General features: G+C 46.2%; 1 protein-coding gene and 1 pseudogene across 7 annotated transcripts in view; one reads left to right on the top strand and one right to left on the bottom strand.

The window, feature by feature from the left end:
* The window catches only part of LOC144114394 (sushi, von Willebrand factor type A, EGF and pentraxin domain-containing protein 1-like), a 226,465-nt gene that overhangs the window by 13,172 nt on the left and 196,944 nt on the right, over positions 1-16,349 (top strand). For all 7 annotated transcript variants that reach the window (XM_077648114.1, XM_077648119.1, XM_077648121.1 and 4 more), the window contains exons 3-4: positions 2-114; positions 15,486-15,659. In XM_077648114.1, coding sequence (XP_077504240.1) covers positions 2-114; positions 15,486-15,659 — 287 coding nt within the window. The remainder of the gene's footprint in view (position 1; positions 115-15,485; positions 15,660-16,349) is intronic.
* On the bottom strand, positions 2,623-4,388 carry LOC144094163 (uncharacterized; annotated as a pseudogene).

A 16,349-nucleotide genomic window follows, 5' to 3' on the forward strand; every position in this document is an offset into this window, starting at 1 on the left:
GGTACCGTTGCGGGCCTGGATACATTCCAAGAGAGATTAAAACCTGGAATGCAACCTGCTATCAAAATTATGACGGATCAGTGGACTGGAACATCGGCAAACATGACTGCAGGCGTAAGTACAACGGATTGCAAAATATCTATCGACGAGTGATTCCGAATGCATCGAAAGGCAAAAAAAAATATTCGTCCGCCATAACTACGTCACCTGCGCCACAATTGTTGCCAACAAGAGAATCATTTAAAGCCCCACGCTGTGCCGTTTTGGGCACGTGAATGTCTTCGTGAAATCAGTGTGTTGTACTACACACGGGATTTCTTATTACGGCGAGAGCCGTTGTACAGAGCCCACCCTGGGCATTCATGCAACCGTGATTCGTAGAATTTGGCAGATGCCCGACAGTTACCGCGATCCGCTGCGCTTCCTGGGCGCTGGGTGGGCTGATCACGTGTTCATCACCCACCTCCTCCCTACTCTAGCTTGACCGCTTGGATTGATGGCAGATTCTACACACACGCACGCACGCACAAAAACACACACACATACAAGCTCCTTAGCCGAAGTGGCCGTAACTTGAAATGATATCTCGGACGAGGTTCGTGTTGGGAAGAATATGCATGCAGCAGTGAGAGCGTAGGAAGCGTCAGCGGTATGCATCTGGCGCCTGCACGCTCTCACCGATTAATTTAACTGAACCGTTGCATGCAGTTTGTCCGGTAATTTTATGTGCCAAAATTGAAAGTTGTTTCTTCTGAAAACGTCAATAATTTTTAAGCACGTTTGCCCCTCCAAATGTCATTGTTATAGGGACCATGACATAAATTTCTTACAGCGGCGTTCCTAGTAAAATTATGAAATGTAGCCCAAATGATAGCTAGTTGCATTGAAACTTCTCTCAGCGATATTTATCTGGGTCTTTTATAGTTTTAAGCGAGAAAACATTTTTGAAGTTCAGTGCCGTACCTCGAGCCATGGCTGCCCCGTACCGCCACTTCACTGCGCGGCATGCTGTCGCCGGTTCCCGAGGGTCACGTGCTACTCGGGAAGCGCGCTGCTGTAAACATTAAAGAGATGAAGAGCGCTCCAGAGTGCTCTGTGTCGACAAAGAAGCGGGAGTGTGGGCCGGCTGAAAAATAAAAACCGGTACAGAGTGCCATGACTACCGTCACACGACGGCTTAATCGCAGTGGCTGAGTACGTATGGCGTAGGGAAACGAGATTATGTCGTCACCACAGATACATGCGCCGATCGCTATAGGCAGCTCAAAAGCGGTGTTCTGGTAGCGGCAGAAAGGTGATTTTAGTATAGGCAACGCGCTGTACGTAAGACATCAGCTGCTTTATGGATGCCGGCAGCAGTGATGGAGATAACACAGGCGCTTATGAAAGCACGTAATTCTGCGGCCTTTGAAAATCGCCATGAAGGTGAACCACCACGTTTCAGTTATCCTGCGGCTAGAAGAGGTCCAGCGGTGCACCTGCTCTTCCTCATTCTAACCTTCTAACGCATTTTACGACCCTTCTCACATCTTTATCACAAGAGTAGTGGCCCTTTCACACGGCGAGATCTAGACGTAAACCTCATCAATTACCTCTTTCTGAAACACCTCGCCCTGATGGCGTTTCATGCGAATTTTACAAAGCTTTTAAATATATCCTTCAGTATCGGTCTAGCGGCTTTTCCTCAGTGTGTTGCAAAAAAATCTCACGTTCTTACTCCCGAAGAGTCGATATCCTTGCCTACGTTCATGACCTTTTGTTTTTCTGCATTGCAAAACCCATCATTAAGGCAACTATAACCACGATAAATCACTTTGGCGTCGTCTCAGGCGCTCAGATAAATTCCTGTAAAGCTCGGGTCAGTGGTTTTGTTCATGGGGCACAACATTGCCCTGTAATTCTGGAATAAAATGGTCTTATGTGCCCCCAAATATAATGTCACCATATTCTATGGAACCCAAAGTGGGACGGGGGGGGGGGGGGGGGGGTAGGCAGGTAGGTAGGCACGAAGAGACCATTCAATCATACATTTTTATTTCAAACACGCAAAAGCCATTTTCGTTTTTCTAAATCAACCTGTGCGAAAAGTTTCTCCTTCTTTAATACTTCTGGCTAGAATCTATTTTCTTTACCAAATGTTCCTTTTTGCAAAGATGCGCGAAGTATTGCTCGCACGTCATGCGTACATTTACCTTCAGCACAAGCATGGCTTTTAATGTCGCCACTTTAAGCTGTGCCTTCTCTGCGGTCTATATCTTGTTCATGAGAGAAAACACCCTCTATACCGGTGTATTTGTACCTGGCAGGCACATGCAATATTCCAGCACGGTTATCAGGTTCTCACAAGGCACATCATTCTCCTCGAAGTGCCTGAGAATCTCCACCCAGCGTTCGCCAACAGATATTTTCTGTGCCTTCCATTTCTTAATTTTTTTCAGCAGTCACATAATGTGAAACATCACTGATTTCATCAAACATGGCATTCTCATCAACAGTGTCATAATTGAACTCTGGGGTTATGAGTTCTGCAGTTTTCTGCACGTCATCCCAGCATGGGGATGACCCAAGCGAGACCCATAGAAGGATTCTGACTTCATCAAACTGCTAGCACCATCGGTCGAGGTATGACGCGCAGGTTGCATAAAAATTCACCACAGTATTCACAACCTGTTCTCTTCGAACTTGTCCCTGTTCTTCGAGCTCTGTTGCCCTTGAGCGCACACTTGATGGCAGAAATGATTGCTCAAATCTTTCTCGCACTTTGGTCTGCAGCTGGCTTAAGGCGCTGTAGACTTGCACAGCTGTCTTCGTGTCTCCTTCAATTTGGAGTACAGTAGCTTCAAACATAGCAGCTTGACTATGCAGAATATAGAGTAAAAAAATATGCCTTTAAAAATACGCCTTGAAATATATGCCTTTAAAGCTGCCTTTAAAGCTGTATAGAGCTTTAGGACCCTCTCAACAGCTGGCATCAATGCCAACCACCTGGTCTTGCTATAGGCCAGAAGCCGCTGGTACTCCACTGATGCAAAATCACAAAGCTCTTTGAAAGACCACCTTGACCGTGTAAATGTAAAAGTACGAGTAGATTTTCACAATCACGGCTTCAATATCCAATGGCAGGCAATCGGCAGCAGTTTGAACGGTGCTGTGCACTATGTGCGCAACGCAGCCAATTCCAAGGATGTTGTGATCCATAGAATCTTGCTATCTCGAGAACACATTGTTCTTCCCGTTCCGCGCAGCACCACCAAAGTTGAAATTTGCGTTGTCGGCACTGAAAGCAACGAGCTTTGGTGTAAATTGGTTGGCTTCGAGTGCATCCATTATATATTGGCTCACCATAGCTGAAGTCTCACCTAGCAAGGTGTTAATCTGAAGGAGCTTCGTTTGCACTCCTGCAGCAGCTGTGAAATAGCGCACCATTATCGGGAGCACCTTCAAATCCTTGTGGTTGGAAGCATCACAGAACACTCAGATAAACTTAGCCTCCTGCAGGTCAGTCTTCAATTCTTCGTCTGCAGACGGAGCAAGCACGTTCAAAGCAATCTCTTCTGCCTTTGTGCGAGTGCAGGACAATTTTTTATTGAACAATTTCTGCAGAAGCTTTGAAGTGCAGTACACTGATCGGAAGCTATGGTTGTGAGTGATCGTTTGGATGGCGAATACACCCTCTGATACAGCAAGTTGGAGCTCCTTTTACACGGCACGTTCCTATCTGAAGAAACGGGTTACTGCACTGGAACTAGCAGCAGCCGACACACTCTGCTTGTGCTTGACAGAGCTGATGTGTTTTACTATATCCGTGAGTGACTGAAAAGTCTGCCCCACATGCATCCGCCTCTGGCTTAGTTTGCTTCATGAACGGGTTCTATTTTCCCAGCTGTTCCGTGATTTTGCACTTGCGTTTCGGCATTGTCGCCGGCAAGACGACGAAACAAGTCGAAAACCCAAAAACAAAGCTGACAAAGCCCCTACGAGGCGCCGTCAACAAATCGGGACATTTAACTTTGATTATGGCTTCGCCTCGCTGGACAACGCAGACCTCCGAGCCAGCACAGAGGCAAGCCTTCTCCGGCCTATCCAGTATCCAGCCAACCATGCAAGCAGACGCGAGTACAGTGTTCTAGAAGGCTGTAACGCGAGTTTGTGGAGGCCACGTTCAGGTGAAACGTTGGTCAGGTGGTGCTGCCGTACTGTGATGGATACAGCGGATAAAGCCGCTAGTGATGGAGACAAGGTATCTTTCTAGGCCGTTCCGAAAACATGCGATTTGGAAAGCAGAAAAAGGAAAAAATAAACTTGCTCGCGTTGCTCGCACCGCCATGTTTCAAAGGAGATGATCCTGAGAGCTATTTATCAAACAAAGCTTCGTTCGGGAAAGCCAAAGCGGGTCAAAACGCCGTACCACAAGTACCTCGGTGGGACACCGGGACCATGACTGCAAAAGCGGGACTGTCCCGCCTAAATCGGGACGTCTGGTCACTTTACCCAAATACCTTGACGCTCCGCTTCACGCATTCTAGTGAAGTGCACATTACTGGAAGGTACTTCTCGCTATCCTTTCCCTTTTACTTCGGCCGGCTGCACCACGGGTGCTTAAGATATTAGATAAAAATTCCATTGTAATCAGGCTGCCTGTCAGGTATTGACCCTTCATAGAGCACGTTTAGTGGCGCTGATCACCGCGGAGCCGCTGCAGGCGCTGCTTTTAAAAGGAGCCACACAGAGTGCGGTGCAGATGCGTTGGCATTGTTACGATAGGCTGTGGCGACTTGTTCGAAACAAGTTTGTCTTTTAGCTACAACGCTGAAACATTCCGGGAGAGGTAGTGAAACTGCTTGGCAGAGATATGAAGTCAGAGGGTAAAAGTAGTTAGGAATACGTTTCACTCTATTCATTTGCGATTCAATAATGTTGAGTAAGGTAAATGGGAGAATGAAATAAAGAAGGAATAATAGATCTTCCTGAAAAGGCATTTTTCGGAACTGTCAAGTAGCAGTAGCTTTCAAGTCGTAACTGTACTTTTTGCAGGCTAAGCTGTCGTCGTTGCGAAAACAAGATAAAGATTTTTCTCTCTGCGTGGCAGACTACAGCTACGAATGTTTTAAGAAGCGAAAAGAACTCCAGTCGCAAATGCACGGCGCAGCAGCTGATGCTGAAGCATTTCGGACGTTCTGCCTGGCCTTGACTACAACCAGGCGCTAATAAAACGATGCAAAACTAAAAAAAAACGCGCTTGAAGGAAAGGAGGCAGATAAAATTGAAATCAAGTCCGCTTGAGCACGTCTTCAGGCGCAGTCACCGTAAAGGCCGAACCACAAGGCAGCGTTTCTTCGGCGCAGCATCAGCGTTTATTCTACCGTCGTTGTCGCTTCAGGCCGCAGGAGAGGGCGATCAAACGCAGGAAGGCGTACGAACTGGTTGTCCAGACGGGCGTTAGGCGTGTTTTGTTTCGTTCACTGTTACGCTCCGCTCGCGCCCGAGATGCTTTGTTCTCCTCGAGCGTACAGATGTGGTTGCGCTACAATGCATATTTCTTATATCTGTAAACAAGTGTCAATACAAGCAAATACACAAATACTAGAAATGTAAATGGCTATAAACAGAGTTGTAATATATAGAGCAGCAGACAAATGCAAATTATTGTATATGCTATTGCTGTAAAGAGTTGTAAATACAAATAAACAAATCCACGTGAACTTCCCCTTCTTTTCTGCAAACGAGCTTAAAATTTCCCGCACTTCGCACAAAACTGAAAGCAGCAGTCGTGCTTGCCATAATTAATTGGTGCCATTTTAGTGCTGCTGGCAGGACACCTCGTCAGCATCGCGGACCACACCATTTATCCGCGCAAAACAATTTTCGTTAATCATGGTGCAACGAAACGAACAAACGTAACAGCTTACAACGCTATAATTGTCTGGCAAGGAACGGCATCCTCAAGTGATAGGCGGAGCGAACGCCTGAGTGGGCCCACCTCTGCAAACGGCGAGCAAAGCTGCTGCTCCAGCCGATTGTTGGAAAAAGCGCTGCGCCGCGGATGAATCGAGAGCTACGCAAGAAGGGCTACGAAGCAGGAATCTGACAGACGCGTGGTAAAGGTCTGTAGTATAGGAGTAGGACAGATAACGCCAGCACCGCGCGACCGCTGGCAAGCATGACGCAAGCCGTCCAACCATCTGGGCAGCGCCGCAGCGCGGCAACTAGCTGAAGTGAGGCGTACCGGTGGCTCCCATTGCGAAGCGGGCAATTAGGCTGATATTGTAAAAATAGAGTAGGCGCTCCACTACCGCCACCAACGGGACCCGGCTGTTTAGCGTTATGCTATGAATTTTGTTAGGCATAGCCATATCATGTTTGGTCGAGGCCAGGCGTGTAATATATTTTTGTCAAAAATAAAAGTTTATGTGCTGCAGGACCTCCAATGCGCTAGACATTACACCAGCACTTCCCCTTAGAAATTGCGATGTCTATAGAGGCATCCCGTTTCGAGCCGATGCGACGGGATAATCTTTTCAGCTCTGTTTGTTCGGGCAGACTGGGTTTAGTCTCATCCAGTTATTTCTGCATATCCGCGGATTGACTTCGTGAGCCTGCTACTCAGCTTTGTGGTTCCTTAATATTTTACTGAACATCCCTTTTTAGTGGAATTTATGCAAGGGGAACTAAGGGTAACACTAAGCCAGAATAATAACTCTTCTGAAATACAAAATTAAATGAAGAATTAGTTTATGCTATAATGCATGTTTTTAAGGCCGCATTCTGAAATGAATAATTTATTGTGTGGAAGAAATCCATAGAAGAAATTAATATGGGCCTGTTCAGATAATGACGGTAATCGAGATCCCATGAACATTTTTCGTCTTCAATAAAATATTCACATAAGATTCAAAATTGTGTCCACAGAAGACAATAAACCTTGGTTTTGCATTAAAGGTTGCAATTTTCTTGGGAAAAAATCATATATCACAACCGGTGAAAAACGTCGCTTTTGCGGTTTCGCACAATCGCGAACTTGGATCACCGAAGAAAGAAAACTAAAATGCTGTGGAAGGTACCTATTTCAGCAGTAAATACATGCAAGTGCTTCTGTTGGCAGCAGTGCAAATATATTTTTTGGCTCTTATAATTCGTCAGAACTGAAATTGCAAACATCGTTCAAAAAGTTATACGTTCCAAGAAGGGCACTTTTCAGCACGATAATGAGACAAGAAAGAGGGAGAACTTGCGGCTGAACTTTTTTAGGAGTATTTGTAGATTCTGGATACTACTGCGGTAGAAAATTCGTACTCCTATACCGGTAAGGTTCTCTTTTTAGTTATGCATTGAAATCCTCTGGAATTCAAAAATTTCGAAAAATTGCTAACTTTGACTGATTTAAAAAAAAATCATTGCTCATTTCCTTTAAAAATTCTCTGAAAAACCTTTAGCACCTTGTAATTATAGCCCAGCCCTCAAGTGATGCATTATATTGCTTTAAACTGTAAAATAAATGACTAATACAGACCACATTTCGTTCAGTTTCCACAACGCCACAGAGAGTAACGGCCACGAATTAGCCGTGTATGTGGTGGCATTTTAAATAACGTAATTGCACAAGCTCAGAAAATACTTTGGAAGCATATTTTTGCTTGTAAACTTCTTTAACAAATCAAAACATCAATTTACTTCTTCGCGTGGCTTCTAGAGGTCTGGCTAATGAGAATCAGAGTTTTGCCGTGCTTCGAGAGTGTTTCCAGGTACTTTGCCATGGATTCAGGATTATAAAACACTCAGCTCCAATTTTCGGAGCCTTTTGATCAAGTATAACCCTTTTATTAATACTTAGACTAAAGGTGCATGAACCGGTGTAGTTTGTACTTCTGGTACCCAGGAAAGCCTCTTAATCTAGGAAATGTGAAAATTAATTATCTCCATATGTCAGTAAGCTATTGGTGCTGGCGTGCAAGTGCAAGCATTGCCAGAATGATGTAATTTTTTCCACAAAGAAATTTAAATTCACAAGTGAGCACGGAAAGCTAACGGCAACTTGGAGCCGAATGAGATGATAAAGAAGCCCCTACTTCTTCATTGTTACTAAAATAACTTAAAAGGAAGGCAACATAATTACACCAAAAATCTACGCAAGAGGTTTTCTAGCAGGGTATATGCATAAAAGAAGGCAGAGTTATGTTTAGAAAATATTGTTTCTGCATTATTCCTTTGTCCAGTATTCAATAGACAGGGTTCCAAATGCAGTAATATCAAAAAAGTACGCGGAGATTCGCAAATATTTCCGAGAACTCTCACAAGCTGGCACATGCGTGCTTGGCTCAGCTGAAATCAAGCCATGCCATCAACACAACGTGGCTGTGTACGTGCCAAGGCAATTTTCCCAATAACAATACTCGCACTCACTGTAAGAACAAAAAATTGGAGGGGCACTTAAAGGGGCGGTGAAGGGGGCTCTAATAAAGTTGCGGCATGTCTGGGATATTGAAGCACGCCGCTTCACGAATAGTGTCCAGCAATAATTTTTTCAATGTTCTTTGTAGAAGCTGAGTTATCTGTAGTTAAAATTTGAATTTCAACGTCTTCGCGCCTTTCCCTCTCCTCTCGTCACTTTTTGCACGCTGGAAAGTAGGCGCTCCTTCGCAGCCCCCCCCCCCCCCCCCCCCCCCCCCCCCCTCTGGGAGCGGAGCTTCCCGACCCACCGGAGCTAGGCGGCTTATTGGCCGCGGCCACGGTCGCTGCCTGACGTCTGAAAGAATCTAACCAATGGCCACCTCTCACCATGTCTACGCAGGTGCGGGGAACGGAGGAGGGCGCGAGAATGAGAGAGTCGCCGGGAAGGGCTCGCCAACTTTGACGCGTGACTGTGGGTCGTCTGCTGCGTGTAGAAGAGTATTATTTGGCTCTGGTTTTCATGGCAACACAATGCAGTGATAAAGTGAGTTAATGTGCTCTTCTCGGAAGGCGTTTCAGAGCCCCTTTAAGCTCCGCTAAGAATATGACGCGATAGCGTTGATGAGTTAGTCCTCATATATGCGGAATTGGTGATTCTCAACTTTACATTCATAGGTTCCTGGCAGTCCTCACACCATTTATTCCCCAATGGTGCAGTAGTAAAGGGATGCGCCACTGCCCTGCACTGGCAGTCGGTGTGCCACCGGTGGGGCTTGTGCGACCCGAGTTGCTCTTCCCGAGCAACCTCTCGCGATCAGTCATTCATTTAACTGCCACCTGCCACGGTGGTTGTGACGACGCCACAAGATCACGTGACCTAAGTGGCCCACCTAGGTTGCATCCCCGGCGGGTGGCCATCTGGGCCACCCTATTTTCGCTCACAACGCCGACGCCGGATTTTCTGTCTAATGGGGCCTTTAACGCTGTCGCGTTAATATAAGTTTCATGACCCCCAATACAAGGGTTGTCGACTTACAAAGCCGGTGTTTCCGACCGCTGAGCACAGCAAAAGTGCTTGCGACGGCGGGCTGGATGAGAAACGCTAGAGAACTTGCTCACGATTGAAACTGAGGGCAGTTTCTTGATCGGCAACTTTCCTTCGCCTACAAGCACGTGTGTTGGATGTATCAACCTCGATCAAAAAAGTCACTTTTGGCCTAAGATAGTTCCCACTCCAAGTTAATTAAGCGTGGCATATTGTCCCCCTGCATGAGATCAGCCCTAGACAAATCTTTTCCGCATAAGATATATCCCGTGCCAAATTGGAAGAATTCTGTCAGCAGGCTACCCAGCGCATTTGGTTACCAGCGTGTGTGAAGGCCTTCTTCAAAAAATGAAGAAACCATGCAGGTGACAAACGAGTTTCAAAAGAAACCTTTGCAGGTCACACCCTACCTGCATGGTTTTTCGCACAATTTGAATAAAGTAGCTCCCAGGCATGGGGTGCAGCTGGTTTTTTCAGCTCCCTACAAGCTGACAAAACTATGCCCTATGGTTTCCAGTAAGCGATTTAAGAAGTCCTGTCCCATCAAACATAAAAAAAAAAGTTCACAGAGTGTACTGCCAATGTGGTTTACGAGGTCCCTTTTACGTGCGGCAGAGCTTACGTGGGACAAACAGGAAAATGGTTTAATGAGAGTGCCCGAAAACACAATGTGACCTTGAATAGTAAGACGGGAGGTAACCTTCCTATACACTGTAGCCAATGTAAAGATTGCCGTCCCAAGTTCCATGAAACAAGGTTCCTAGCCAAGGCACCAGACAAGACTGAAAGAGTAATCATTGAGGCCTTCTACATTGACCAAAGAAAAGACAAGTGCGTTAGCATGCCTTCTATTCTTCTTTCTAGAAAGGAACTATCCTTTTTATATGGTTTCGCTTAGATTCTTTTCTTATGTTTTTAGTAGTATACTTTCTTCTCTGTATTCCCCTATGTTCTTTCTTTTTCTTCTTTTTTACTGTTTTAGGTGCCTTTTACACGCCGCTTTATGTGCCTTTTTAAGTTTTGTCCTTCGCATCGTGTTGTTCCTTACGTTTTCTCTGCCCATGTTGTCGAACATCATATCAACCGTTATCAATCTTTGGTCACATGTTGTTACATCCCGCGTTTTGGACTGCATGATGAGCCATGTTGCGCCACGTGTTTTCTTTTGCTGAAGTTGCTTGCCTCTGTTAATCATATCGTACTCCCTCACACTCCAGCAGCTATAAAAGAGCGTCTGGCATCTTTTTCCTGATATTAAAGTTGGAAGTTTCGCTTCTTTCGTCTTCTCCAAGTTTCGTGTGTTCGACCTTTTAGCGCACGCTATTCAATTGAAATGTACCAACTAGCCCGCCGGAAAGTTCTACCACAGAAACAGCGAGTGGCATCTTAGGCGTACTCAAAGGAGAGCTTAACGATATCAGCAGTTAGGACCTTCCGCACAGTCAGCTTACTCACCTTTAGGACAGGATGGAAAGGTGGAAGAGGGAAAAGAAAGTACGCGATAATATAGGGATATTAAACCCGCTGTAAGCAATGCTTGTGCGGCCTACGTTGCTCTTCTGCGGGGGATCAGTTCTGGACTAGTTTATGGTTTTTGTGCGAGGCCATTCCCTGTGGGAACAGCAGCTTGATTGGATCCTCTTTATTTAGTAAAACACTCTTTACGAAAAACGGGGTCTTGCGCCTGAAAATGCTTTTCATACGGAGATGTTCGCGTTTTCTGTACGGCTTCTTTGTCTAAGACATTGAAAATGAAATGTTTTGCCATCTAAGATGACCACAGCTCTAAAACAATTTGCCTACACGTAAGAGACGATAGCGTTAGTGAGCTGATGTGGGCTGCCAATGCCCTGTGTAAAGGAACTCCCAGGAAAGTAGTGGTACGAGGACTCCTACGGAGATAGAATGTAAGGAATGACGAATTCCGCGTATCTTAGTATTAACTCATTATCGTTATCCGAACACCGGAACCGAACTGAAAACCGATGTGCTAGCGCACTTAATTCTCATTTGGCCTATCGACCCAAATCGACCGTCATTTTTTTTTTGGGGGGGGGGGGGGGGTTCAAACTATAAGATGCTTTGGTTTGGTTCCTGGGGTATAACGCCCTCTGAGGAACGCCATGGTGGGGGACTTCGGATAATTTCGACCACACGTATCACTGGCATCGCACAGTACACGGGCCTCAAGCGCTTCGCTTGCATTGAAATGCGACCTCCGAGGCCGGGATTGAAACAGCGTCTTTGGGGTCACCAGTCGAGAACCATGCCTACTGAGCCACCACGGCGGCCCAAACCATAAGAGCTAAAAAATATTTTTGCACTGCTGCCGACGGAATAGTTCCTTATATTTGCAGCAAAATATTCAGATTCCTCAAAACTGTCGTTTTCTTTCTTCGGTGACCCAAACTTGTGATTTTGCGAAATCGCAAAAGCGACGTTATGTACCACCTGTGATACAATCGTGCCCCTTTAATACAAACCTCGTTAACACGGATGTCTCGAACTGCGAAGAAGTTTTTCGTGTACCAAACATTTTTCATGTATTTGCGCCTCGCTAATATGGAAGCTAGCTGTCCGGACAACGGACAGGGCGAAAATGCACAGTGCCTATTAGAGTCCATGTATTTTTGTCGCGTTAACAAGGAGAGCGATGAGCCCAACATATCAGTTTCCACGACCGGATATCTCATTTCCTGTATTTTGAGTGATTGACACAAGCGAATGGCAGTGGGACAATGCAAATGCGAAAATGGTGGATTTGTTTTGTGGTTTCATGGTTTTCGGTGTCACGGTGCCCCGTCGACGCGCCTGCAATTCTTCCAACTGCATGAATGGTTGAGAAGCTTACGCAACGCTGAAAGCCGTCTTTAAGAGCTGTCAGCCGATTAAGTAGAGATATGCACTAGCGGTTCGAGGTATGTGAGCAGTCAAAATAGGAGAGACGTCAGCACGCCATGAAATGCTATCAAGTGTCTCGTAGACCACTAAGTGTTTTAGACGGCACCAAATTTAATTGAAAGATAATGGCGAGCAAGATAGCACACATGGAGCTACTGTGGTTTTCTCTAATCTCCACTTTCCTGTTCACCACTATTCAGAGAAGCAGATCTAGATCACGAAGTTTTTTTTCTCAATATCGTTTCTTCGCGATGCGTTATTACGGACGACTCTCTTGATACAAAGATTTGCTCGGTAACCAAAGTGTACACCGGGGTCAGACGTCCCCAGGACGCGCGCGCACCTGCAAAAAGAATACCGCCGGCGGCGGTACAATTTTTATCGCCGTGCCGTTTCCTGCTAGAAGGGGTGCACTTCGCAGAATGTCCCCAGAGCGGTGTTCCAACCTTTTGATACGCGAATCAACGCTCCGGCAGCCCGAGCTGCTAGTAAAATCCAAAACGAAATGCAGCTTGCTCGCGAGTCATTAGAGCGGCCGCATACGCCGGAAAGCGCGTCAGCGTGTCGACTCATCGTATGGGCTGCTTTTCGCACCAAGCCCAAAAGCAAACGCTTCCAGGCGAGTAACCCGCGGCGCGAGCAATGGACACGCCCTTCTCGGACCACTAGGTGACTCCGGTGAAGCAGCGATGCATCTGAGCCAGCGGCGGCGCGTCCTGGGCACTTCTGTCTCCGATAGTACATACTTACGCGGCACGCCTGTATACTACTTTTTCCAAAAAATCTACAGCGTTACAAAACCAGAGTTAATTCACTAGCCACGTCTCAGTACCTACCGGCAGACTGTCCCCACGCTCACGCATGGCGCTAGGGCACCGGGTTTTAGTGGCACTGAATTTTGCAATATGGTCACGTGATCAATACTGAACTTTGACGTCACAGCAATCCCTCGGCTGCTAAAGCCGAAACCGAATGTGCATAAGAGAAGGAAGTCAATAAAAAATTATTTACCCGTTGCAGGCGAATTCCACGTTGGGATCCATGTACACTAAGGTCTTACGCGCTGTTGGAAAGAAAACAAAAAACACGGAACCAATTAAAAATTTGGTGTCTATACTCCTTTGACTTTTTGATCATGGAGCGAGACAAATTTTGCAAAGGCAGCGAGAACGCAGTAGGACCTAATATATTTGACATTTTTCCATTGGATGCGATTGACCATATAAACAAATAAGAAACATTGTAGCTGAACGCCTAATAACCCATTGTTTACTTAACATGCGGTCGTATAGTTGCACGCATGACTACTGTAAGTACTGGTGGAATGGTTCCATCTTATTTCTTAAAATCGCGGCAATATTAAATTGCTTTCAGCTCACTGTGATGTTCTTAGCGTCAGCGCGTTGTGTGCTTCCACGGGACAGAACAGTACAGACCTAAGATATTCTGCCGGCGAGAGACAAGCTTCCAGACATACCTCGGGTTTGAGATCAACCTCTGCACGCATCGTGTTTACTGCTCATGAGGCCGTAATTAAGTGCGAACACCGCTTGGAAGCAGATAATAATCCCTCATCGTTTTCGGTTCAGGTTTAGGGAGCACTTTGAGTCATTCATGTTTTTACATAACAAATCTTCTTCAATGACGGGTCACATCGATGTCTTTTCACAGTCCTTAGAGATAATACCTAAGAGCATTAGCGTTTTAATCCTCCCACTAGCACACCGTTCAAAAAAAAGTTTACACCTTCTCTCTACACCCATTGCTCCTAGTAGGCAGTGGAAGGGCTGAAACTTCACATTAACGAAGGTTGCAGTCTCGCATCAGCTCAAACTTGCCAGCGGGCACTGCAGGAATTGCGACTTCACTAATATGTGACGCCATTTTTTGTGTTAGAGGTATCAGCTGGAAGTTAAGTACCCAACAAAGACCAGAAAACTTGGGAGTATGTTGCGTCGCAGTGGATGTTAAGCGAGGAGAGAGGGAACGGGTGTTTACTCCTTCCCCAGGCTCTGCTTGCAGCAGCTATGCTGGCAGTGACATCCGATATAACGACCCTGAAAGTATCCTTATAATAGTCCTCAGTTTCTAAATTCTTCTGTATGGGCATCAGTCCATGAGTGTGTATATTTATGACAGAGCTGTGCCTGACTTCACTTAAAGTACGGGTTTCCACAACTGTTCAAGAACCCTTGCAAGGAAGAAAAATGCAGTAAACGCATGCACCATCCGGTGTCCACTTTTGTCACAAGTGTTGCAAATTGGCCACTGCCTATTGCTATGAAAAAATGCAATCAATGAATTCACTAAAAATTCAATTTTTTTTCTGCCAATCTGGGCAAACCTCGTTACTGATGTCGTCTGGCGGCTGCTGACATATTCAAGTACAGCCTTTGTAAAAAAATATACAGCCAAAGGGGTTTGCTTATAAGCCACGTAGCGGGGCTCCGTAGCACACTTGGCAGTGTTATGCTTGGGTGGGTTGAGGCAGCGAGTTCCACTTGCCTTCGAGAGACTAATGTCGCTGAGGACGCAAAGCGTGCGACGCTGCAGGGCTCAGCTGAGTAAACCCCTTGGCCTGCGCCTGTACATTTTCCACAGAGTCAGGTACAGAGTGCGTAAAAAATACCCAAGCCACAAGGTCTGGTTTTTAGCAGTTATGTTCGGGCACTTAAGACACCTTTGAAGCTACAAAGGCTATCAGATATGGTAATCATACTTCTGCTGCTCTCAATAGAGATTTTCAGCTTCGATCAATGGTGTCGTGAAAGCCAAAAAGCAGACTCTGTTGCCGGGGAACTTTAGACGCACCCTTTACGTGCAGCACCTTTCTGTCACGACCGGCACCGCTATGTAATTCAGATGTAGACAGTAATGAGCTCGAATTTGTCAGAAGAGCACCTTCGCATGAAAAAAGTTATAAAAGCACTGACGTCGTATTGCGTAATGAGGAGAGCCTTTCGCCATCTTGGCCTGAACAATGCCATTACGACTTGGAACTAAGGCACGCTAAAGAAGTGTTATAGCACCCACAGCTCAGCATAACACAAAGATAGCGGGAATATTGCTATATCAGGGGCAATATCGACAAGTAGGGTTCGCTCAAATACAGGCAGACTATGTTCAATTAAGCTGCATTGCACTCCTGCAGCGGTGTCGTGCGGCTATCCGGGAGACGTCCGCTATGGCCGCCTGTTGGACGCTGTGTTCGTGTTCCCAAGGCGCGTGCGCTACCAGTGCAACAGGGGCTACCGGCTGGAGGGAAGGGAAGAGCTTTACTGCCAGAGCGACGCCCAGTGGAGCGCACCGAAGCCAGAGTGTCGCAGTGAGTACCCATCTGGGGCAAAAGTCCTCTTCAGGATTGTTCGCTTTAGCGGCCGACAACAATGGAATGACGGCTGTCATGGGTAACCCCAAAGTTACTTTGTACTGTCCAGGCAAACTACGACCGCAGTAGTGGTTGTGTGGTATGAGTGATAGAGCTGTTAAAAGAGTTGCTCGAGTTGTGCTGTCTTTTACATTGATAAGAGGTGTTGTACTACGGCCACAGAAACCGCGTTTTATCTGCAGGCTTAGACTGGGCCTGTTACGCTGGTGATGTTAAGATGCAGGCGGCGATGTCATTTCTCTGCTCATGACGGCAATTGTTTCACCTGTGACTGGCATTAAAAAGAAAAGATTACCTCTGCCACTTCTAACTTGGAAAGCAAGCGTCCTCTCGAAACATCAGAAGTCGCTGAGCTACCACATGCCTCTCAGTGAGCGATTTTTTAATGAATATTGCACCTAAGACGCTGTTTAATTGTATACCTCCCCTTTCGAGGCTTCACTGCAAGGCCGGAGACCTCTTGTAGCACAAGGGAGGGTGGAAGGTGGTAGATGCGGCTCGCCAAGTGCTGCTTTGTTAGGATAGCGTCTTTTAAATATCACTGACATAAACATGTTACTAGGTTTATTGTGCAAGGTAATCCGCTGCGATGCTGCCAGCGAGGCCGATGGTAGGTCCACAGTGAAA

Source organism: Amblyomma americanum, chromosome 1 (assembly GCF_052857255.1).
Source record: "Amblyomma americanum isolate KBUSLIRL-KWMA chromosome 1, ASM5285725v1, whole genome shotgun sequence".
Taxonomy (NCBI): Eukaryota; Metazoa; Arthropoda; class Arachnida; order Ixodida; family Ixodidae; genus Amblyomma; species Amblyomma americanum.